We start from the raw sequence: 24,529 nt of genomic DNA on the forward strand, positions 1-24,529 counted from the left end.
GTCTGCTTAGACTGTAGTATTTTGGCTCGATGACAAGAGCTATTAAAGAAGTGGCTGAAATTTTCCACTTCAAATACTGAGAATTGAGCTGTCTGTCTGCAGATGATATGTCAGTCAACCACTACACGTCGCGATTCATCACTCTGTCCTTCTGTGTTCTTCTATAACTCAAGACGAAAGAGCTCAGTGAAAGGCCATTGATATAAAGGTAACATTGACAATGACGGCCTGAGGAGGCTTGAAAAGATTAAGAATCCAAATTCAGCTCGATAATGACACATGAAAAAGAAAACATTTTAGAAACGCACCGCTCAGTAGCTTTTATTTGAGGTGCCACTCTTTAGGATTTTGTAAGTCAGCTGGCAGGGCAAAAAGATAAGTTTCCTTTTCCTAAGAAACGTCAACAGCTCATCAACTTAAAACTTTGTTTTTGCCTGATTACCGCAAAGGATTTTATTTAAATTCGTCACTCCATACATAAATGAAAATATTAAGATAAAGGAACTCTTTTATCAAGCGAAAACATTGACATAGTCTGTCATGTGAGATGACTATGACGCGCGTGAAAAATGAAAAAGGCCGGACCAACACGCAATCTTCTATTCTACCAGCTTTTTTTGCTTCGTCAGAAACTGGGAGTGCTTTCAACTAACGAAAGATTATTTAAACCGATGACAATTCCACTGTGTGCCTCTTGAAATCGGAAATTTCATTGCGGAAACCATCGCTTGTGACTCAATGTTACATGACGTGTCGAGTAACCCTTGACGTGGGTCTTTGTTTTGAATGACGTCAGACAAGTGAATAGAGCACGGATGTCAGTTCGTATTTTGCCAATGTTTTTTGAAGTCGGAGGTTGTGAAGTTCAATTTCGCAACTTCAGCAACCATGGTTGTTTCTGAAACACAGACATACATGGAAATCAGACCTTATCTGTGAGTATGAAGACATTTTTGCTAATAATCCATGTAAGCAGTGTCGTTTCATAAATTTATCTCAAACAAAGCAGTTGCTATAGCTTTCATGATGCTCGCTCTCGGCTTCAGTGAAATCTCAAACAAACTTCCCCACAACAATGGTCGCCATTATATTAGAAGAAATCTGTGAGGGTTCAAGCTTCCTTTTGTAGCCTTAAAGTTACAGATTTGTAAAACAGAAGAAAGAGGAACTCTTCCATATTTTTTCCTCAAGAAAGATATATAAACGATAGTTTGCGACTTAACGAGTGTGGGGAAGGTTTCTTGGTAACTATCGTCAGTTGGATTTTACGCAACCAGCGCTACGTTTGCTTTTCTCAATCGAAAAATAAATGGCCGATTGAAGCGACATGAGACGAAAATGTCTTAGCAACTGCTCCATGTTGAAATATACTGAGCAGAAATATGTCAACTATGGTGGTATGATAGCGTATTTTTCCAAAATATTCAAAGTACTTAATTTACAGCAACAAAGACGCAGACATATTGTTTGATATTTGCGTTGACCTCAGCTACCTAATGATATGCGATCGAGTTGCTGTCCATTGAAAAACACATAAAGAAAATAAATTAAAATAAATGCTTTGATTTCTCATACACAGAGGAAGAACTTGCCCCGCATAATATTGCGATGGTAATTTTTTATTATTATTATTTTGAAGAGAAGTATGTACCAATTCCAATATTTATCAAATTCGTACGATTAACGGACACGTAGTCAGGCCGTTTCGCAATATACCGATAAATGCTATAGATAATGGTACCTTAATCCCAGACATGGACATAAATTTGCATTCTACATGGTACAGAAAAATATATCTTTCGTGAGTCGACCTCCACTTTCAATTTAATCGTTTTGCAGCCGTTCCGTTCTTCGTTGTATCTGATCGAGAAAACCGCCTAAACGTTTGCGATGAATATGGAAAGTTAACGCAATTCAAATGTTAGCTTTGAGTTCCTGCCCTGCAGCATAAGCGATACACTTTAAATTTGTTGTTGAAAATCAATTTGAAAGCGCTAAATTATTCTTATTGAAATATATTATTTTTTGGAAATCGTATATTTTTTGTCAATTTTATCACAGTAAACAACATTAAGTCGATTGTTTACAAGTTTTAATCTTTATTTTTATTTTAGTCCGTCTTTGCTGATACCTGACAAGAATTTCAATATAAAAGTTAGTTTTTGTAAACGTTTATGGCCTGTCATAAAACAAAATTAATGTAAATGAGAATGAATTTCCAGAAAGACCGGCTGTTTAGAATTCTTCGTTTTCGTGAGATAACTTCCGTCTTTGTTTTTACGTTCAATCCTCGTCTCAGTCGAATATATGTTAAAGTATTAGACCCGTTTGTTTGTCACTCTGCCTATCTCCAAACATATAAGTGAAATATTTAATATTTTGCCCACAACTGCTCTGGCGGACCGAACGTGCGAGTGGTCACCAACAACCAATAAAAATCGAGAACGCAAATCTCGCTTTACGTCAAGAATGGCTTATACGATTACGTGTTGTGGAAAAAATTGGTGAGCTGACATGAGATTGCTTCAAGCGTCATTGGCAAAATTACTTAAAGCGCAGCTATCAATAACGGGGCTTTTGCACCGAGGCAGATTGGAGCTGATGCATTGTGAATCTATATCTACCGGAAAACCGTAAATTGAACAAACTTCTGGTTTCAACTGAGTGCCGAGTGTCCTGACGTTGTATCTCTAGGGCACTAGAATTTTATGGCTGTCCTCTAAATGATAAGCTAATTTTGCCTATAGACCGCACTACGTACAACTTCTATAACTTCAAGGGGCTATTTATTTGACCATGCATCCCAACGTTTTCGATTTAAGACATTATTTCAACACAGCTGACTCCAAAGCAAGTACCACCTGCACGTATACGAGCATAAATTATCCCCAGCAAGTCTCCTCCCTAACAATACTCTGAGAGCAACCTAATGCTTAAGCTCGACTAGCAGCCGCTGTTCGGGAAAGCCGGACCCGAAGGAGCGGTGGAAATCGAGCCTACCTATAATGCTGGGAACCGATGCTACTCAAAAGCTTTCATTTGAATAATGGTGAACCGAGTTAAGGATAACTTCGTCAACAGGCTCCGTTGAAGTATGACTGAGAGCCACTTCACACCATAGCTACATAACAAATCAGGATTTGAATAGTCACAGTTTAGGATGTCAAGCAATTATTTAAAGGCCGTGTCAATTAAGACTTAGAAATTAGAATCACCATGGACATTATGAATTTATTTAGTGACAACGGAGTCAGCGAGCTAATTCATTTGAACGATTACTATTTTAGGCCTCAAGGTTACAGCTGAGCTTAGCATAATTAACAGTATCACAAGAAAGTACTGCCATTAGCAGTCAGAGCAAATGGAATAAATTTGCCGCAGTATCCTGCCAGATATAACATGGCATTGATGTTCCACTACCCATGACACTGGCCAATTTTCTCGAATATGTAAAATTCAACGGACTATTTACCTAGTTAAGACAGGTTTATAACAGGAAGAATTTCGTATTTTCCTTTTCACCATTAAATTTATTTTCGAAGTATTTCCGTCGTTATACAATATTTTTTCGCTAGTTCTGGCTGAATTTTACAACTGTTTAATGCAAGTTTCCATTGAAACTACATATTCCAAACCATATCCGTGCACACATACTAGATTACAAGGTTGGTTTATACATTTTTTTTAACGGGTAATGACCATTAGACTATAATAGAAAGCGAGACTTCTTTCCGTGATTACTGAAGGTGCCCACAACGACTATATATCAAACGAGTAATAGAAATGTTTTAGTATAAATCTTGATCGATGCGATTTCTTTGAAATGAGACGTTCTATACTTTATTAGGTTATCTTGAAGTTAAACTACGTACGTTGAGCGACTTTTCGCTAATCACACTAAATAATCTGGCTATGCCACTCTATGGTAGATATGTCTCTCTTCAAGTACAATTGTTGTATTAACGTTTAAGAAATCATCTAAAACAAGTTACAAGTTCATAATTGCGGAACAATCTCGAAAAGAGAGAGAGATATTTTTTTAAGTTTTTAACCATTTTGAAAAACACCTGTCCTACAAACTGATATTCTAAAGGGAAGTTATGATGAAAGGGATGAAACCCTATTAAAAACAGAATCCGATTTCCTGTCATGTTTTCCTGCCTAAGTGATCAAATATAGCCAAATATATTTAGTTTTATTGTGTTATTGGAGAGATAACTTTTAACGATGTATGGAATTACACACGTCACTGGCGGCCTTTTCAAGCAAAACTTCGTTATTATTTTATCAACGGCCATTTGTAAGTTATCTTTTTTTTTATTTCAGAAAAATAAGCCTGAGGCGAAATTTATGCAGGAAGAGAGAAACAAACATTTGACATTTATATAGATCACTTACAAATCGCCCCTGATTTGCACCATGTATTCTACACAGCTCAGTCACAATAAACCTCGTTGAATCGCCATCTGACTGCACAAGCAGCCTCTCAGGTTCATTCACTCGATTTGTATAAGATATTACATGATAACCGCCATTATGGGAACAGTTCGTGTTAGAGAAATAGATGCAGTACCTGGGTACCCGAAAGGAAATACTGTTCAGTCGATCGCGCTCTCGTAGTTTTGCTTTCTCCCGCCGAGAGGGATAAAAATATCTTTCAGTTGGAGGAAAAACTCTATTCTGTAATTTGCTTCAGTTTGAGAGTCTGTTCTCTTTAAGTTTTCTTTCAATTGAATATTCAGCTTTAAGAATCTAATCCTAAAAAAACCAAACGCGTCGAAACCGCTCCTTCAAGTGACGATCTGATGTTGTTTGGCGAAGTTTCTGGCGTTTACTCAAGGTCGATGCAAATTGAAAGTTCTACTAGACCGTATTTTCAATTTACAACTATCGACTTTTGAATTAGGCGGTTAACTCGTTCCGATTTGACCTCAATTCCTTCTTGGGTAGAAGAAACACTGTAGAAAATTTATAACCGTGAAAAGCTCGAAACTCGGGTTCATTTGAGCTTGTAATGCGTTTTCATGTATTTTTGTTGGGCTGATTCGCTGGTTGAAATAATCTTCAGTTTGGACGAAACAGTGAAATTATCATTTGTAAATAACAATTTAAAACAAACCAATTTGAGAAATTATTGAAAGTTACTCAATTCGAAATGCGTCCGGCAAGCTTGTTATACTCACGCACTTTCGAGCCCAACTCTTTCGTACGGTGTCGGTAATCGTTCGGGAAAAGTTCGGAAGGTTCTCGCAACATATTCGCCACTCCTCGTTAAACGTGACCAAAGAACCACGTGCCTGACCTTCCTGTTTGTTATCAACGTAACTAACACCACGTCATAATTCGTCAGCTTCGGGGGTTTGTAGACCTCGAAAAACTTTCACGAGTTCGAGAACTGCGTTTGGCAAACATGTGGGCTTTTAATGATTTTAAACAAACATCTTCAGTCACGTTTCAAGGCTCAAATGTTTGAGTCTGTAGATAGAAATCATAGTGTGACCTGATTCAATTATAAAAAGCCTCAAGGCAGTATTTCACTGCTGCGCTGTCTATCACGAGATGTCTGTACGAAATGTTAAAGAATTACCAATGAAATAAAAGCAGCTGTAAAGCCGGTACTGTGTTTCTCGTTGTACAAGTGCTGAGATCTGTCAAGTGTTGATTATGCTCCACAAGTAATTGTATTATCTTCAGTCGGTTGACCATGTTAATGTAGACACCGGAAAACCATTATGTCACCATTCAACTGAAGGACTGAACACTATCGAGTACATGTATTCCTTTCTTGTGGTAGTGTTCTCAGTGGTTAAGCGGCCTCGGTTTAACCTTGTGGTTTGCGCCGTTAGAAAAACACAAATAATATTTCAGGAAGTCACTTAGACCGCAAGGAAAACAACAATCATCCTACACCTTATACGTTCGGGGCTTCTGCTAGAATTTTAACTCATTCGCGATAAGTTGCTCTTTTACATGTTTCCTCAAAACTTGATGAACATTCCGGCAGCCGCCTTGTGGATTCTTCTATTGAACAGAGTGGTCCTTAAAGAAAAACAATTCTTATTAAAAATATATGCGGATAATATCGGTCATAAAAATAAATAATAATAATAATAATAATAATAATAATAATAATAATAATAATAATAATAATAATAATAATAATAATAATAATAATAATAATAATAATAATTGAATAACTGAATAGTCATACTTTATGATTTCATTCGTACTGACTTAAAGTTACTCCCGCTTAAATTATACAACGCGGCAAACAGTTCAATAACCACTCAATAGCTTTCCGATTTGAATGCCCGTAACACGGCTTTACTGAGGATTTTAACCGCTTGAACTCAAAGTTATAATCACCTTGTACTGCGCGCATCTGATTACGGCAAAAATCAAAATCAAAATCATTGGGTAAATCGACGATGAACTGTGCAAATTGTTTCGATGCTTATTTCCATGAACCATCCCTTCAATGTTGATGGGAAGATCTTGTGACGACACTTGAGTTTTTCATTCAATACGGGGATAGGGGCTGGCCGCACACATAATATAAAACGTACACGACACATATCATCTACGTATTTTGTTCAACCTCACTGGTATTGGTACGTGGTGCACGCGGCTAAACGTAGGCTAAAACATTCTTCAGTTAAACTATGACGACAACCGGCTCTTTTAAGTGGCTACGAATTGAAACGGATTTAAAAGCAAGTTGAACAGCCGCCGCTTATCTACTCAAGCTTGAAAAAACCGGCTCTTCCGTGCGCCCGCTACTTATACTGAATTTTAACCTTTGAGTGTGCAAATGAATGTTTGTTTGACCATTACCGAATGCAAATAAGAGCTCTGAAATTGTACTTCCCTGTCATGCTGTTTTTGCTCAAAAGGAAAGTGGTTGGAAGTTTGTATTGTTATTTAACCACGCGGAACTTCACGTCAGAATGTCAAGAGGCCTGGCCTGGTCAGTTGCCTCCCACGTGCGTGGTTTCCTGCCTCATTTCCTCGGCTTTTAACTAGCGGCAATGATTTGGTTTTCCTGTCCATTCACTACAGCCACTCGGGTGCGAACTGATAGCGATTTTCAAGGAAAGTTTTCCCTTCCACCTATCTAGGGGGTTTGTCCCTGAAAAATTCAATTTGACATAAACGAACCGAATTGAAACGGGTTCAACTTCCGTGTTTTGTTGTGAACTACTGAAAGGCGGGAAACACTCGACTGTAAAACTGCCTTTAATCACGAAGTTTGTTTTCCCGTTCCGAAGACTTGAACGGTAAGTTTATTTCTGTTCAGTGGCAAGAACATAGAAAGCTTTTTTATTATTATAATTGTTATTTTCAGTTTTTGTTTCCTGATTATAACAGTTTAAAATACATCATTGAATACTGTACGGGCCGGTTATTTAAATTAAGTTAAACCTGAAGACAAGAAAGGACTTCATGCTCTCTTGCTTAAGAATATCAATACACCAACTTTACCCATTTATTAGTCAGCCATTTTGAACGAATAATCACTTCATATGCCATCTTCTGTCTGTTTATAGCAGACAATATTTAACTATTCGGATTCACCAGATTTACTGCGGTTTAAGCTGAGGTTTTGTTAACTACGTCTGAAGTTCGCTTAAATTATCGACCCTCCTAAGTAAAGGACAAAATGAATGGCAATATTTGCTTCCACTTCAGCTGACGAGAACGTTGTAGTACTTGTTCACAGTACACAACACCCGAGAAACCGCTACTCTAAAATATTTTAGTCACTTTATGCGACTATATTGGCATTAGCATTTTCTAACTAAAGCGTCAAAAGTCACTAACTTTAAGACTGCGTATTCACCTTCGACGAAATTATACGGTTTCAGTTAGAAACCATGCCCGAGAAATAGCGACCATTTCTGGTCTTTCTTGCAAAGCAAAATCAGAATTAATTTTTCTTTGATGTTTTTAATAAAACAATTACTCCACTCGCGCTTGTTGGATATGGTATGATTATAGCCAACTCTTTTCGCTACACGCCTCGTTCGTTGTCTATGATCTCATATCGAACGCGCTCATTGAATCTTTGTTAAATATACTAGGCACGTATTCTAAACATTTAACAACATTCTCCCACAAACTGCACGTACAGCACTCAAGCAGAAGATTTATCAAAAGTCTTCGAGGCCATTTTAAACAAATTAACGTCAATTGAAACTAAAAACCTGACGTGCAGATTAGCACCAAATCGCGTGACTGGCCGCAAGAACACTGACTAATGTCATTTTTTGTCTGTTTGTTTGTTTTCTTATCTCTTTTTCTTCTTTTGTTGTTTTTAAGTAAGTTAAGTTAAGCTACGTTAAGTTTTGATGAAGCAGGTATCGTTCGAATGAAATTCAAATTACAGTGCTTCTGATAAGTAGTCATTATAAACAAATACACAAAATACACGCGCCTCGGTTTGTTGACGAGTCTCTTACGCGTGACCACCTGCACCTGACTCAGCATAAGCATAAGTTGCTGTTTGTTGTCAATGCTCCCCGCTTACCGACGGTGTGCTCTGCTAGATGATTCTAACTTTCGAGACCACGGGGTCGGTGGATGGTACGTTAAAATTTGGCCATTCTTGAAATTGAAAGCTGCCGACCTGTTCTTTCCTGTAGTACCGTTTATTTCGGTGAATGAATGTTCTTAGCCGTATGGCTAAGCATATCCACGTTAAAATAAATAAATTAAGTCTTTTGTTTTGTCTTGTCTCTCGAGTCGGTGGATACGGACACTTGAACGAGAAAGCGATTGAGCAATTTCGCGGAAGCGAATACTCGATTAAAGACATACGGCAAAAAAAAAAAAAACTGCTGCTTTCATCTAGCGAAGACTTCAAAACACAGTATGTAAGTCCGCTGTCACAGTGATATATCGATTTGTGTTAATCCTCATGATATGTGCCGGGGATATGTGTTCCCCCGCTAACAAATCACTGTGACACTGCAACGAACGTGACTTTAATTACGTAGTTATTACACGTAGCGCGGACACGCGTGGGTGGTGGTGTTCACGGGTGTTTCGATTCGTTTCACGTGATGATTCACTAGAGCATCACTCACCCATACCGTACCCGTTGACCTCTAAAATTGACCGCTAAAAATAGCAGTGAGTGGGATATTTATAGCCCGCCAAGCATAAACTTTCGGTCATAACACGACCCGTATGTCGAGTAGAGAGCATTCGTTGACGTAGAGGTAACATAGGCTAACATGCCGTCTTACCCAGCGGGCACAACTTTCCAAACGTTTTTACTGCGTCGCGCTGTCAAAGCCCGGAAAATTGCAAATTTAAGAAAACTGACATTTTGGAGGTAAGCTTCCTGAAAATATAAAGTAGCTTAGGGGTTTGTGTAGGGGAGTTTATTTCCTCCGGCAAAAGAAATCAATGGGCTTGAAATATTCTTTTCCCGCGTAAGTACAAAAACCGACGTTTGTGTCCGTTAGTCCGTGGAAGGAAATCGTAAATAGTTTTAGACTATCTACGTAAAACCAATTAGCATTATCTGTTGGGTACTTTTTATGCAAAGTTACTTACTCTTTTCGAGTGCGATGGCTTAAATCCTAAAATTATAACTGATACGAAACCTGTTTACGGATCTCTCAGTATGTACATTGTCTTACGTCAATTTACATGAGATCGAACCAAACTGGGTACAAGAATGGCACGGAGGCAAAGGGAAATTTTAAACAGCCTCGTGACTCAGTAATGTGCAAGGTGGCTGTTCGGACTCGCCGCTGGACCTGTGAGAGGACTGTGTGATTCTAAAGTGTGTCCATTCGACCAAAACTTCCAACGCCACTCAGTTAATGTACGTAGTTTCCTGCATTCTGCTATATGCTGTACAGGATAATTCTTACTTATGTAATCTAGCTGACAATTTCCCCTGTGTTCTATTCGGGTACCTGTCTACTCTGCAAAGAATTGTGGAATTTCACTTAGAAAAATACTCTTAGTCACATTTTAAAAGGGGCTCGTTCTTGACGATTTAAGTGACCTGACTGCCATTTTCGAGTTCATATTCGCACCAAAACGAAGTGATAATTCAGGACTTTATTTAGGTCGCCAGTCGAGTTAAGGCACCACGAGTTAAGCCCTTGAGAAATTTACAGTACTAATTTTAAATTTAGTGTAAGCTTTGGTAACGCACTCTTTCCACACAGTATGCGCGCACTTCTGAATCTCCGTACCGTACTCTCGCTCTCTAGCAAGGTTCCACACATCCGCGGTAAGCAAAGCGAAAAAAAGAGAACATAGTTGCTGGTGAAGATCACAGAAAGCAGGCTAAAAGAAAGGAAAAGAGGGAAAAATTGGTGACAAGTGAAGTCACAATGAGTGCCCCGACGTGCTCGTTTTTATGCAATAGTACCGATCACTTCTTTCTACAAACTTCTACGTCACGCCAGAAGCTTCGCCGTGACGTCACTGCGTAAATGGATGCGGATTCGGCCGTGTTTATGCAATTCGATTTCAACATTTAAGCGAAACCGATGTGCACCGAGTTCGAAATGAGCGCAAGTAGCTCAGTGTGGCGGAAAATTCTGTAATTTTTAGGAGTTGAAGCAAAAATTTCCAAGATTGTGCTACAGGGATTTTTCAGGTAAGCCGAAGGTAAACTTCGCGAGTGGTTTTATTCTGTAAGGCTGCTTCGACATTTTCATCGAGCATATCACATGCAGGAAAATTATTGTTCCACTCCATTATTCAATGAATTTCGCCCGACAGTGCATGTCGATTCCGATTTCAGTGAAAGGAAATAGAATTTCCTGTAGCGCCAAGTTGACTCCAAGGCGGTCAAAATTTTCGTCAAAATAGAGCAGATCGCTGTTTTCCTAAACCGCCGGCTTTGTACTTCCACCCGGACATGAAGAAATTGATAGCTTAAATTTAGAGAGAGCACCTTGAAATGCGCAAATTTTGCGAATATGAGCGTTAAACCTTGCGACCTACAGATGCGATGCATCTCGTCAGATATATTATCAGCTGTGCAACTCGGGCACCAGCCGGGGAACATAAATTTTACTATTTCTTGCATAATTTACAGGTTTGTGCTGCGGACGGCGCGGACTGCTGCAAGAGTGCGTTTCGCCATACAATTCACACCTGCAAAAAGTCAGCAGTCAGTCAATGGTTTTTGTTCCTTTGAGTCCGACTGCAAAATTTACTGATAAACTTCAAGCTTTGGAATATTTTGAATTCCTACTTTGGCCGGCTTCAACTCACGGTTATGCCTTCAGTTTTCTTTCAACAGTGTCGCAAACACTGACGACTCCAAACCGCCGCAATCAATTCTCAAGACGTCTTCAAGCAACAGAACTGTTTGTCGAGCTTTATTTTCATTGTCAAACCTGGCCGTTTTCCTGTTTAAAAATGTTTTCGTTTCCTTCACATGTTTCCTGCGCGTGAGATAGATACCCGTTTTCATCGATATCATATAGTTTTTTCTTCCTGTGAGCTGCGAGATTCTATAGCTCTAATCGTCGAGGCAAAGCCTTCACTGATAAGTATAAGAATGAGGTATATTCAAGTTTGTTTTGATTCTCTTTTTTTTTTTTTTTGTAAATAGGCAGGCATTCATGGCACAATTATTTTGCGCCCACTATAAGTGGGCTCCTTTCGATTATATATATCTCACCGCCAGATGACATTTGCTTATGCCTTATTCTTTTGCAGCGTCTGCAAGCTAGAGCATTGATCTAGCAATTTTTTTTTGGACCAATCGACAATTGTAAAATTTTCCAGGATATTTTTTCTATTTATTTGCCATCGATATTTTTCCTGCGCTTTCAAATTGCGCGCAATCTGACAGCCGCTCGCAAGACCGACATTAATAATCCTTTGACATTTCCGCTTCAAAAACTCATTTTGTCGATCTGTTTTCCTTATTTTCGAAGCAAAATAGCAAGGGTCTGTTTATTAAGTTTGCAATTAGAGCGAATTGTGCGGCATTCTGTAACTGACAAACGAGGGAGATCAAACCTCGAAATGTCTTTTTGTTGGATATATAATAACGGTGAACGTCATCCTTTCTTCTTGCGCTCTGACCCATTCTATCGCCATAGCAACATTACGCGTTCGTGGCATCAATTACGTCCGATGACGTCATTGTCTACGTCTTGCATATGAAAAGCATGTATTTCACGTTAGACTGGAGGCCAAAATGTCTTTGTCAAATGAATAACACATTTCCTTGTAGAATATCTCGCTCAAACGTATTGTTGTTCGCCTCCACAGGCGCCTCGGTTCGGATGCAGGGCCCAAAATGGCGACCGAACGAACGAAACGGGCGATCAAAGTTGGATTTTACGATATCGAGAAGACAATCGGAAAAGGTAACTTCGCGGTGGTGAAGCTGGCAAGGCATCGCGTCACAAAGAGCCAGGTGAGTGTGCGAATCGAAGTTGTTTCTTTCCGCTGCGAGAAGGGTCGCTAGTATGTCACACTATTTGTACAGTTCAATGATCGCACTTCTCCCGCGCTGGCGCGCAAAAAACTGCGCTCTTCCAGCAGACATTCTAACTCTGACTCTCCTTTTACTAAGGTCGCCATTAAGATCATCGACAAAACACAGTTGGACGAGACGAACCTCAAGAAAGTCTACCGCGAAATTCAGATCATGAAACTGTTGAACCATCCGCATATCGTGAAATTATACCAGGTAAGCCAGCTCGATGCAGCGTTCGTTATGTCTTGTATGTTTCGCTCGAAGCGCATGATTGCACGAGCGAAATTCGCCCGTGCATCTCAAGGCCTCATTTGTCACTTAGCTTCATTTACCTCTCTATTATGTGTAACAGCCAAGTCAAGTTGGAAATTTAAATTCTTTGCTTCTTCTTCTCTCCTGTTAAGGTCATGGAAACGAAGAGTATGCTATACCTTGTGACTGAGTATGCAAGCAACGGTGAAATGTTCAGTAAGTACACTGCTATGTTTTGTTAGTAACTTGGTGTTTTAAAGACCCACGAGTCTAATAATTTTTAATTTTGCTTGAAAGCGTGATTATCGTCCGCCGTTATATATTCGTCGTTCCTTAGCAGCAAGTGCTAATTCACTTAAAGTTTATTTCGGAGATTCGTATCCCTTCTGGAATAGATCTCCAATAAACCGAAACTTCAATTTCGTCGAAAGCTCTTCGCGAAAATTTCATTTTACTATTTGTGCGGTTTTTCGCCGCCTATCTTGGCATGCGTGACGCATGATCTTGTGGGGTACTACAGAATATCATTTTTACCGGCATTTGGGGCAATCTTCAATTTCTAAACGCTGAATTTCGCTTATGTGTGACTAAAATCGAGTTCGTAAAATAGAGTCCATCGTGTAGTGATTTGGAAGATGACGGGGCCCTCGAGCTATTTGAGCGATGAGCCGAAAATACAAATACGAAATGACATATTATAAAAGGAGGCTAGAATATTGCGAGACAAGGGGCCATTGAGTGAAATTCCTACAAAACCTCAACAGTTTGGCCTTTTGTGTTGCTTTGTTATTCTTAATTTCACACCGAATACGTCAAATCTGTAGCTGCGTTTTCGCTTTGACAAAGCCCGACAGTCATTCTTGCATCTGTAAACTTCATCAGTTATTTGTTCTCGGGAGTGAAGTTTCCGAAAAAAATTTCCGTTCTGTGGGTTTATTTTATCAAGAAAATATCCTTCATATTTATTGAACCCGTGCCTCATTAGAGTCGTGAAAATTTCTACCAAGATACATATTTTCCCTGGAGCCTGAAAGTTAAATGTATTCTTGTCGCAATTCAGCTCTGTTTATCTTTGGAGTGAGTGACCTGTCTTGTTGTCTTTCTGTTTCTTCTTCATTGGTATGCCTCATACTGTGATAAACATTTTAAACATCTCAAAAACTAAAACAAAGTTTATTGCTATATTACGAGGATCATAAATGCTGTATGGCTGACAGCAAAAATATTCTGTGCTCTGCTCGACACACCAACGTCAACATTCTTTTAGCTTAATATAGTCACTGTGGAATATTTAGAATTACACGCCAATGTTTGACGGGTAATTTCCAGAAAGTTAGGCTCGGTCCACTTCAAAAGCATTTTAGTCCAACGATGGAGTAAAGCAAAGCGTCAACATTGTACAAACAAAGCTAACAGTGTTTCCAATAACGTGCAAATAATAATGACAAAAATATGCAAATGTTGCTATTTACAGTGTAGTTCTAGTCATTTGCATGTGAAAGAGAAATTTCGCCTGCCTTGTAAAAAAATAGATATATAAATAAAGAGAGAGAGAGAAAGAATTATTTCATTTGATTCCCAAGAATTTTGGTGTAAAAATCTATGCATAAAACCAGTGGTGGAAATGCTTCTTTACTAAGTCAATATGTTAGCTTCAATTACTGAATGAATTTGTGGTTGATTTCACATATAACGGTTTCTTTTTAACATTACACATTACTGTGATCGGCATCCTTACATAGCGAGACATTTTTGACCAAAGAGTAAAAAATGCATTTAAAATACAGTCTCGTAGCGTGTAGTGCACCCTGTGTTTTTTGCTTAATTGTTGATTGGGATGCTTTTTATAGATGTGCGGGTTTATTTTTATCTGCTAAAGCTGATATTTACAATATCCCCACCTGCTGAACTTTGAAGTACTTGTAGTCACAAACTGAACTACATGTAATTTACAGAATAACAGCTGCAAAAGTTTAGGACAACAATTCATCTTCCATATCAACACTGTTCTCTTAATCCCCAGGGAATGAACGAATTTTATTCTACTAATCTATAGTTGTTTTACAATTTACTTCATCAAAATAATTTGTCATAAAATCTAATGGATTTTGGGATACATCGATGGAGTGTAGAAAGTCACAATTACATGTAGTTTGGTTTAGTTTTGCTACACACTGTGTGGTTGTTTGAAAAGACACACACCATGGATAGAAACGCTAGTACGATCTCAATGATGTGCGCAACTAACGTTTCTTCATTTTTTTAGACTATTTGTCCCATGGTCCATTACCTGAGAAAGAAGCCCGCAAAAAGTTTGCCCAAATACTGAGTGCAGTGGAATACTGTCATGCGCGGCATGTGGTACACCGGGACTTGAAGGTGAGCAAATATATATATGTTATGCCATGCTATCAATTACCATTGAATTCATTGCCTCGCCACACTGTCTGATTGGTGCACAACAGAGTCCTAAACTGCTCAGTGGCGTCACATAGTTTATGCAATTATGGGATTTGCTGAGTTATTCTGAAAAAGTATGATGAAAAAGTTAATGCCTTCTTGCTAAAAATCAGCATCTTATCAGTGTTTTCATTAATTTTTGTGGCAGAAGGGTTCTTAAAGGGGCAGTGTCACCGATTTTTTTTGTGTCACTTTGAATAGCCAAAAAATATACTGTATATGAATTGATGGAATCATCAAAATAATAGTGCAGTTTTGTTAACAATAACCCCAATAGTGCACAGAAACTAGTATTAATTATCTTTGGCTACAGATGGCTTGGATGGAGGTGGATCTTGCAACTTGAAAAATTTTGCCAAGTTTTTCAAGTTTTTCCTGTGTATTGTAGAAAAGTCACTAAAACCCAGATTATAGTTTGTTTTCTTCTCAGAGAAATCCCCAAATGGTTTCCTCCTAGTGTTCAAATAGCAATTTCATGTTAGAAAAAATGTGCTTTGTCAAAAATTAGAGCAATTTTGACCAAAATACAGCAAAATTGCTGTGACAGTGCCCCTTTAATACTGAATAGTTTCTCTGAAGGCAGGTACCATGTTCAGAGTAAATGGGTGCCAGTACTTGCCGTGGGTCCCCGTTTCTAATAAAACCTCTGGTCTTATTGCAATTTGGGGTGTGGGGTGGGGATATTGGCACTTTCAGGTTCTGATTGATTAATGCTTCTTTCTTTATCTCTTTACAGGCTGAAAATCTTCTTCTAGACCAGAATTTAAACATCAAAATTGCAGGTTAGAAGTGCTACATGTAGGGCTCTTGCATGTACTGTTACACAAAATTTCTTCAAAGGAACAAAATTCTGAAAAATGAACTGTTTAAAGCTTATTATGTAACAATTCAAGAGTTCAATATAATATATATACTGCTTGTGTTTCATTAATTTTGTGAGGTTTAGGGTGGTTGACTGCTTAATTAAGAGCACCTTTAAACAGACCATGTTCACAACAGCACACACAGCAATTTTTAGCTTGCAGCCGAAGGTCATACAAGAGTACAGGCTTAAAATAAAATAGTCATCTGGGATCTTCAACCCCTGGTTAAATTGGGTCTTGACAATCTGCAAGCCAGCGAGCCAGCAAGGCAGACGTGCGAGACACTCAGGCTAGCCTAAAAAAACACCCCGGTTCACCTAAAAAGCACTACGGTTAGCCTAAATAGCACTCAGGTTAGCTTAAATAGCTCTCCGGTTAGCTTAACTGTTAGCGTTTATGTTGGGGGTTGTTCATGCCACACATGCCTCGCATGTTTTGTTCATGCCTCGCACATCTGCCTCGCATGCCTCGCATGCTTCGCTGACTCGCATATTGTATACACTCGGTTAAATTACTCTTTTAAGTCAAAAGTGTCTCGAATGTTCAGTTCATTATTTTAATCACTTGAGAAGAAGTTGTACATGTAGACCATAGGATCTTTTGACAGTAGCACTGATGTGATTGGCTACTCAATCAGTTCATTTACACATATGTAAATAAACTATACCATGTGTTTTTGCCACTGCTAAAATTGTATTTCATTACATACTGTATGGCCCTTGTTTATGATACATGTATAGATGGTTTACATTCCTGCCATGTTGGTTGACAAAACAAAAGAAAATTTGCTCACAAACTTTGCATAAAAATAGCAGTGAACTTCCCGAGGAGAAAAATTTTATTATTGCTGTCCACCAACATGGCCGCCATGACGTCACATGGAAACCATCAATTCATTAATTCCCAATGAAACCTTGGTCAGACAAATTGCAGGCAGTTTGTTTACAGTAGATATACAATACTGGTAACTGATACTTATTTCTTCATATACTTATTTGGATCTAAATCATAACAACATTTGGTGATCTCTTCTCTCTCTCTCTCTTAGACTTTGGTTTTGGAAACTATTACACCCCTGGCAGTCCTCTAAACACATGGTGTGGAAGTCCACCATATGCTGCGCCTGAGGTCTTTGAGGGAAAACTTTATCATGGTCCACAGCTTGATATTTGGGTAAGTACTGTTTCCACAGCTACAAATATTTCTTCAATCTGATTTCATATTATTGTTCTTGTAAATATGTAAAGTGAAAAATAAAATCTCTAACCAAATGATTTTGTCTTACTTGTCACATGGTTAACATGACCAGTGAGATTTTTAGAGGGCAAAAAATTCAGTGAGATCTCGGTAAAATGTTTCAATAGTACATGTTCGAAAGCAGCTGAAAGCAACAATTTCCTGAAAGCTAGCTAAACCTAATTTGATTCCCTTCCCTGAATTTGTGGTGGCCAAACCAAATCCCCAACCAAAGGTCATTAGAAAATCCAAAGGGGGTGGTGGTGGAGGGGAAGGGGTGTCTCATTTGCCAAAGTCTTTAAAGGAAATTATGAAGCTAAGTTGGACGTTCCAGAGGGTGGGGGGACTCCAAGTCTTCTAAGCCAAAGTAATTCAGTGTGTGGGGAAAGGAATATGTTCTGGAACAAGACAATAAGTGGAAAGTTTTACATAGCCTAATACAAGGTATGTGTAAAGCATTTAACTTTTATATACTTTATAAAGAATTATCTTGTTAGCTAGCAATTTGATGAAAAGTACGACGTGGTTTAATTTTAAAAGACATGTTTCGGTAGTTTCATCTGCCATCGTCAGTTGAATATCATGCAAAAACAAGTCTTTAAAATTTAAAAATGTTGAACTTTTCATCAAAATTAGTTACAAGTCTGCCCCTTCTCAGACCAATTATCTTGTTGGAGAGCATTTTCCATTGGGTTGCAAATCAATTTTTTTGCACTGAATTAGCCGTCAGCCCCACTTTATTTTCCCTTGTTTTTGTTCAAACGATCTACTTGGCATTGCATTGATCTTCTGTAATTCTAAAAGTAAAATCTATCTGGATTGAACAAAGTTTTGATTGTTTTTACCTTTCAGAGTTTGGGTGTTGTTCTATATGTTCTCATTTGCCGAGCCTTGCCCTTTGATGGCGCCACTCTCCCAGCTCTCAGAGATAGGGTGTTGGAGGGACGCTTCAGGATTCCTTTCTTCATGTCGACAGGTATGATGCTTCTGTGACCCAAAAAGTTAAGCTCTGATTAAAAAATATTGACTAATTTCACTCGACATAAAAATTCAACAAAAACATCTCAAAATCCATTGGGAAATTATACTGCTAATTCGTGCGTTTGAATGATCACACAATTCCAGCATAGGATTTCATTCACAGAGTAATAGAACGTCGCTAGAAATCTAAGCTATGGTTTGGTTTGCCATATTTTAGATGTTTAACAATAAATTGTTGTCAGTGAAACAGGGCACATGTATATGAGCTTACAAGGGGTTGAGAAATTGCATCTTCAATTGGACATGCTTTCAATAAGATTTTAAAATTTAATAAAGGTTTGTAGCTGGATTTTCTTTCAAATGTTCAACAAGTGAGCATCAATCTATCAAACACTCAGCCTTTTGCCCAGCTACTACAACTTCTGACAACCAATTTGCTTACTTTTAGTGGCTCCGATCCCAAACTGAGGGAATTGTCGAAAGTTCTCGATCAAACGTTCGATTTAGCCAAACTTTAATCTTGATCTGTTAGAAAGCTCAGCTTATCTCATGCCCTTTAAGACTTTGCAAATTAAAAGAACTGAACTTTACCTTCAGAACCTTTTCTGTTGGTTTGTGAAACCAATAACCTTTCCATTTGAGACGTTTTCCTTGTCCATGTGGTTTCTACATCAAGTAAGGACTGAGCCCACGGTTTCCAGCGGATAAGTCCCTAAGCAACGTGAAAAAACAAAAACAAAAACACCTAGTGTGATCTTTGAAAAAGTAAACGCTACAAAGCAGTAATTTCCCTGGAGTGATTTGCAGTTTATTATGCTTTTTTAACTTTAAAGTTGTTCTCGCTTATACATGTAACCTTTAATATTAATCAACCCATTCCTGTGATGCTGTTTGTTGTATTAAAAACATCTTTCAAAGGCTAAAACGACCACTTTTTCCTCCCCGCAGAATGCGAACACTTGATACGACACATGCTTGTGAAGGATCCAAACCAACGTTACACAATTGAACAGATAAAAAGGCACAAGTGGATGCAAGCCGATCCTGCGATCAAGTCCATTCTCAGCTACAATGCCGAGGCGAATTTTGAAGGAGATAAAATATTGGAAGAGTACAACGAACAAGCGCTAGAACTTATGCAGGGACTTGGTATAGATATCGAGAGAACGAAAACGGTAAAAGCACGCTTATAAAAGTTTTAGTTTGTTTGTTTGTTTGTCTGCCTATAAATTATAAATTGTGTTGTATGCTGGAGAATGAAGGATATCCACTATATACCAAGAGAGGATATCCTCTCTTGTATATACTGAAGGATATATATACTGAAGTTGATTCAATGAAGCGCCGCCATAGTATGCTACCATTACTGGGCTCCATTCTCGTGGTCGATCATCGGACTGAAGGCCCCCCCCCCCCCCCCCCTCCCTCCTCCCAGCCCACTTATAAGCTATTTAGGTACATTGTATATTGCGCCTAAGTGGGTGTGGTTTTTGAGCTGGCAGGTTTCTTTTACTGGTCACAAGTTAAGACAACAGGTCACTGCGATAACTGTATATAAACAAGCAAAACAGGGTCTCCTAACTCAAAATTCCATACGAAAAAGCTTTTTCAGGTCTAGGGCATGGTAACCCTCTTGGTTATATACCAGCACAACAGTGCCCCGTACTTGGGACCCCTAAAAGAGACCTGTCCTTTTGAGCCGCTTTCTGTTGGAAATGGGTATAGGTTTTAATTTAATTCTTGATCGGAAAGTCTTCTAGGGGTTATGGTTTGGAAAGCTCCGATCTGAAACGGGGAATGGGTTTTTGAGGTCAGGCGTCGTTTCCTAATACGTAATCAGTCGTTTTGAAGAATGAGGCAGTAGCGCATGTTTACTCCCTTATTTCCAAATCTCTGTCACCTCCTCTCGTCTTTTCAAAACGCTCTCTTTATAATCACTGGTGGTACATATAGTTTTATGGTTGGATAGCATCCTATCAGGGGGTTGGGGGATACTATTACACCAAGCCACTTCATTGTGGGGTATCATTGATTCCAGTAACTTTTACTGATCCAAACTATTTGTTCCTCCTCCTTAGGCACTGGCCGAAAACGCATACGATCACCATACAGCTATTTATTACTTACTTGTGGATCGATTGCGGCAACATAGGGCAAGTTACCCGCTTCAAACACAGCTAGAGACCAGGCTTCGTCGGCCAAGCGGGATCGCGGAGGCTGCTGTTGTACGGGGGAGTAGGACTAATGTCGTCATGGTGCCGCATCGCGCCGTTCAGCGCACCGTGCCGGCACAACCTGCGCGACCATACATCCCCCTGCAGTACGCCATCAACGAACTGCACGAACGTATTCCCACACCGCCTGAAATAAGGCGGGAAATCGCAACAGAGTGCGTGAAAGAACTGTCGCCAATACGGGAGCCGGGACTGAAAGCGCGCTCGATTTCGCCGCGACAGATGATCGGACCCGCCCTGTCGCTAGACAATGGCGTCAGTAGAGAAAATGACTCGCCTACGATGGAGAAAATGGAGAAAATAGAGAAAATGGAAAGTGAGGATACCGATGAAGAGAAGCCGAAAGTTAGGCGGCACACTGTTCATTCTATGTCTAAGAAAGGACTTATTGTCCCGCCGCACCATCCGCTGCGTCTCGCGCGGGGAAATTCAGAGGAAGTTCTTGAAGATCCGAGCGTTCATGAGCTTCAAATGAAGCCAGCTATCGTAGTTTCTCATTGCGCGCCAAATAACGGATTGTTTTCATCTACACCACCGCAGCTGTCGCAGAGAGGCTCGGGACTGCATCTTCACGATCCAGCCAGGTCAAATTTTCACGTGCCACTCGCTCGGCGTGCTTCCGATGGCAATGCTGTCACCCTCGCGTTTCACCAACATTTACGGATGTCTGCCGGACACAATAGAATTAAACAGCTGCAGCAGGAACACCAAAAACTGCAAGAACAGTATCAAAAATCGCTGTCCCCTTCTGAGCTTTCCGATCAGCAGGCCGTTCACTCTGAATATAAACTAAAGTACGAACAAATGCGCGAGGAACTACAAAAACAGTACGAAGAGCTTATGGCTGAAAATGAGCTGGAACGAACTGGCGGCAGAGTTCAGCCGATGGAGCCGGTTGTCGAACAAAAAACTAGTTTTCAACCGGACCAACAGACTCTTTATTCTCTACCTTTACATCATCAGCTGCAACAACTTCATATTGACGCTCGCCACAACCCGCTTCGGCGGACGCCGTCATATAAACAGAACCCACACAAACAAGTGTTCCGAACGTCATCTTACAAACGCGCTCAAGTTTGCGGCATGCTTCCTCCTTTAGAAAGCGAATCGCCCACAGACGCTCTCGAAAACAAAGAGCCCCTTGTTCAGAATGACACTACGAATGTTGGAAGATATTCTATAGTTTCGCTTTGAAAAAATGCTGCCTTCTCGTAGAATACAGATTGCAACACAAATCCCTGTTGTTCGAAGCGGGACAAAGTAATCCAGTGTTATCACTGAGCGGCCATTCGAGTGCCTATAAATTATATTTTTCATATCCTTTGAATTGACGACTTTTACAGACTGAAAATAACAGTTTAAGTTCTTTAAAGCAAGAGATAGACTACGAGAAGTCACTTACTTTCCTTAGGGATAGTGAAGGGAGCGGACTTCGCGCGCGCGCGAAATTGCCTCTCGCGAGGAGACACGACGCGGAGAGGGTTTGCTCGCTTTCCTTTTCCTCAAAAAAGATAAGGGAGTACTCGTAATCTAATCAGGAGACAGAAAGAAACATTGGTTCCTTTTATTCTTCCGGATTAACGAAACCTAGGGCCCGGTTGTTCGAAAGCACATTAACCCTAATCACCGATTAAAAGTTAACCGAGGTTTTCATCTCGCTCTTCAAAAATGTGTTAGGCCTCTGGGCCGGGTTGTTCAAAAATTCGATTAACGCTAATCTACGATTAAAAGTCAATCGAGGTTTTCATCTTGCTCTGAAAAAGTGGTTTTAAAGACTAATTTCAAGCTAAAGGTAAAGAAAAGTTTAAGTCAAAACTGAGGATCAAAAATCTTTTGAAAGAATCTTTACCGATTAGTAATTAACTTGAATCAAAGCTCACGTTAATCCAGGATTAGGTTAATCGGATTTCGAACAACCTGGCCCTGAATTTTAACTAATGATTAACAGAAGAGTTTAAGTCAAAGCTAAGGGCAGAAATCTTTTAGCAGCATCCTTATTGATTAGTAATTAAACTCGAATCAAACTTCATCTTAACCTAGGATTAACTTAATCGGGCTTTGAACAACTGGGCCCTGCAGAAGATCAATGCTTCATTTTCGGGATTTCTATCCAAATCGCAAAACGTTGGTGTCTCGAATAAAGGGAGTCGTTTAGTTATTGCACGAAGTTTGCAGTAAATCTTACAAATTATCCGCGAAATTTACCCTACCGATATATCACACTTCGAAAATTAACCTCAAACTACGTTGGCACTTGATGATTAGCCAGGACCTTGAACCCGCTTTGAATAACTGGGCGCTGGTCAGTTTATATATATTGAAGTTAACAATTATATTTCTAAAGAGAGACAGAAAGTAGATTTTTATAGTAACACGAAAGATCCTTGTGAATAGCTAGAAAGTGAAAAAAAATTGTAAATAATTTGTCTGTTTGTCGGGCTTGATGGCTTTGGGCTCGTTTGACTACCATGACCGAGTACAAGCTGTTGAAATACAGTGCATTTGTATGAAAACACGAGCAAGCTGGTTGTCTTGTTTTCTTCACGAACCCACTGCAGTGGAAGTCCCAGACTTTACCGCGCTCAAACGGTGGGTATGCGCAATACCTTCCGCCACACAGTCACCGGCTGGCAGAATTTCCCGCGCAAAAATTCAAAGCAAACAATTGAAACAATCCTGTCTTGTGACGATATACCAAGGGAACACCGCGCTCAAACGGTGAGCATGCGCAATACTTTTCGCTTCCACAGCCACCGGTCTCCAGAATTTCCCGCTCAAAAATTCAAAGCAAACCATTGAAACAACCCTGTATCATGACGATTTATCGAGGGAACGACAAAAAAACGTAAACAATGTTAAAAGTCCTTTAAAGATAAGGTTTTTACCGTTGGGAACTCAAACCTGAGAACTTTTTCGCGAGTATGTGAGTTTACTAAATTATCCGACTCTCCTGCGTTAAAATCCGTGTCCAATAAAATCAGCAGCTTCCGAGGGACGCATGAGGCAGCATTGAAAGTGTAGTTTCAAGCTGATGGAGGAGGTTGAGGCTTTAGCTGACATGCTCAATCTTCTCTTCATGTCTTACATACAAGTTAAGCGAAAGGAAAGGCAAAAACCAAAAAAAAAATAACAAAAATACATGTTGTGTTAAGGTTAGGGACAAATCCCATCGGAGACGGTAACAGCCGATCGAATTACGAAAGCTAATGCTTAAAAGAGAACTGAAGTCTGAAAATCATATCTTTTTCGTATTGACTCTAAGGAAGTTTATAGATGTATAACATCAAAGTTTAGGACTCTGGAATGATATTTCTTAACCATTTTCTCTCAAATGTCTATTTTTACAATACAAGGACGTCAAGAACCGTTCAAATGTATTAGTTCTCTAAAGGAAATTGCATATTTTCGCCCCACAACTGACGTCATAGTGTCCTAAAATAACCGCTGACACAACAGTTCCGAGACGCAATGCTTTTCATGGCTATTGGCTAAAATTCGTGGTAAAAAGTATTTTTCTGAGGTCGAAAGTGAGCCGATGGAGAAAAAAAAGTTTCAGTCATGGCCTAAGCTAAGCAAGTGGCACCGACTGACTGTGAGCTACAGAGAGCTGAAATTTTTGACACAACTTGCCATTTTGAAATCCCACCGTTTTGGCTACGTCTTTCCACATCTATGCTTTCTTCATCTTGGTTGAAACACTGGGAAAATATTGTCCTAAAGCACCGAAAACTCTCTGACAGCTTCGGCTGTTTTTTTTTTTTTTTTTTTTTTTTCTTGCCTGATTGGTCAACCTCGGGGGCCGCCATCTTGAAAGCCGGGAAAGAGTTGGGCAGGTGTGTTCCCATTGGTTTTTGGTTATTATTCGTCACGCTCTGATGACTTTCGCTGACGTTCATGAAAGTCCAAGCCAAGCGCGTTTGCATTTGCGCTTACTTGTTCGCGTGTACTTGCACTTGCATAGACCCTTATCACTCGGCGGCCATGTTGAGACTCAGGGGAATAAAAAGCTTTGTTTTCGCACGGCAAGCCTCGGC

General features: G+C 39.5%; 1 protein-coding gene across 4 annotated transcripts; it reads left to right on the top strand.

The window, feature by feature from the left end:
• Positions 1 to 793: 793 nt before the first annotated feature.
• Positions 794 to 23,013, top strand: LOC146461530 (serine/threonine-protein kinase SIK1-like). 4 transcript variants are annotated; one of them, XM_085086783.1, is made up of 10 exons: positions 794 to 935; positions 12,259 to 12,406; positions 12,566 to 12,682; positions 12,874 to 12,937; positions 14,988 to 15,100; positions 15,918 to 15,963; positions 17,093 to 17,217; positions 18,133 to 18,256; positions 19,210 to 19,436; positions 20,340 to 23,013. In XM_085086783.1, the coding sequence occupies exons 1-10, from the start codon at positions 889 to 891 to the stop codon at positions 21,687 to 21,689; spliced, it is 2,361 nt and encodes a 786-aa protein (XP_084942909.1). In that variant the 5' UTR covers positions 794 to 888; the 3' UTR covers positions 21,690 to 23,013. The 4 variants fall into 4 exon arrangements, with proteins under 4 accessions (XP_084942909.1, XP_084942911.1, XP_084942907.1 ...); XM_085086785.1 differs by lacking the exon at positions 794 to 935 and adding an exon at positions 7,130 to 7,277; XM_085086781.1 differs by lacking the exon at positions 794 to 935 and adding an exon at positions 9,177 to 9,337.
• The last annotated feature ends 1,516 nt before the right edge of the window (positions 23,014 to 24,529 follow it).

This window comes from Pavona decussata, unplaced genomic scaffold, assembly GCF_977016875.1.
Source record: "Pavona decussata unplaced genomic scaffold, jaPavDecu1.1 SCAFFOLD_197, whole genome shotgun sequence".
Lineage (NCBI taxonomy): Eukaryota > Metazoa > Cnidaria > Anthozoa > Scleractinia > Agariciidae > Pavona > Pavona decussata.

What these genes read in the sequence shown, in the direction of transcription:
- LOC146461530 (XM_085086781.1), top strand. Translation starts at nt 9,237, where the DNA reads ATGCCGTCTTACCCAGCGGGCACAACTTTCCAAACGTTTTTACTGCGT. An exon ending in ATATCGTGAAATTATACCAG is followed by an intron (nt 12,683 to 12,873) that starts GTAAGCCAGCTC and finishes TCTCCTGTTAAG; the next exon opens with GTCATGGAAACGAAGAGTAT. An exon ending in AAGCAACGGTGAAATGTTCA is followed by an intron (nt 12,938 to 14,987) that starts GTAAGTACACTG and finishes TCATTTTTTTAG; the next exon opens with ACTATTTGTCCCATGGTCCA.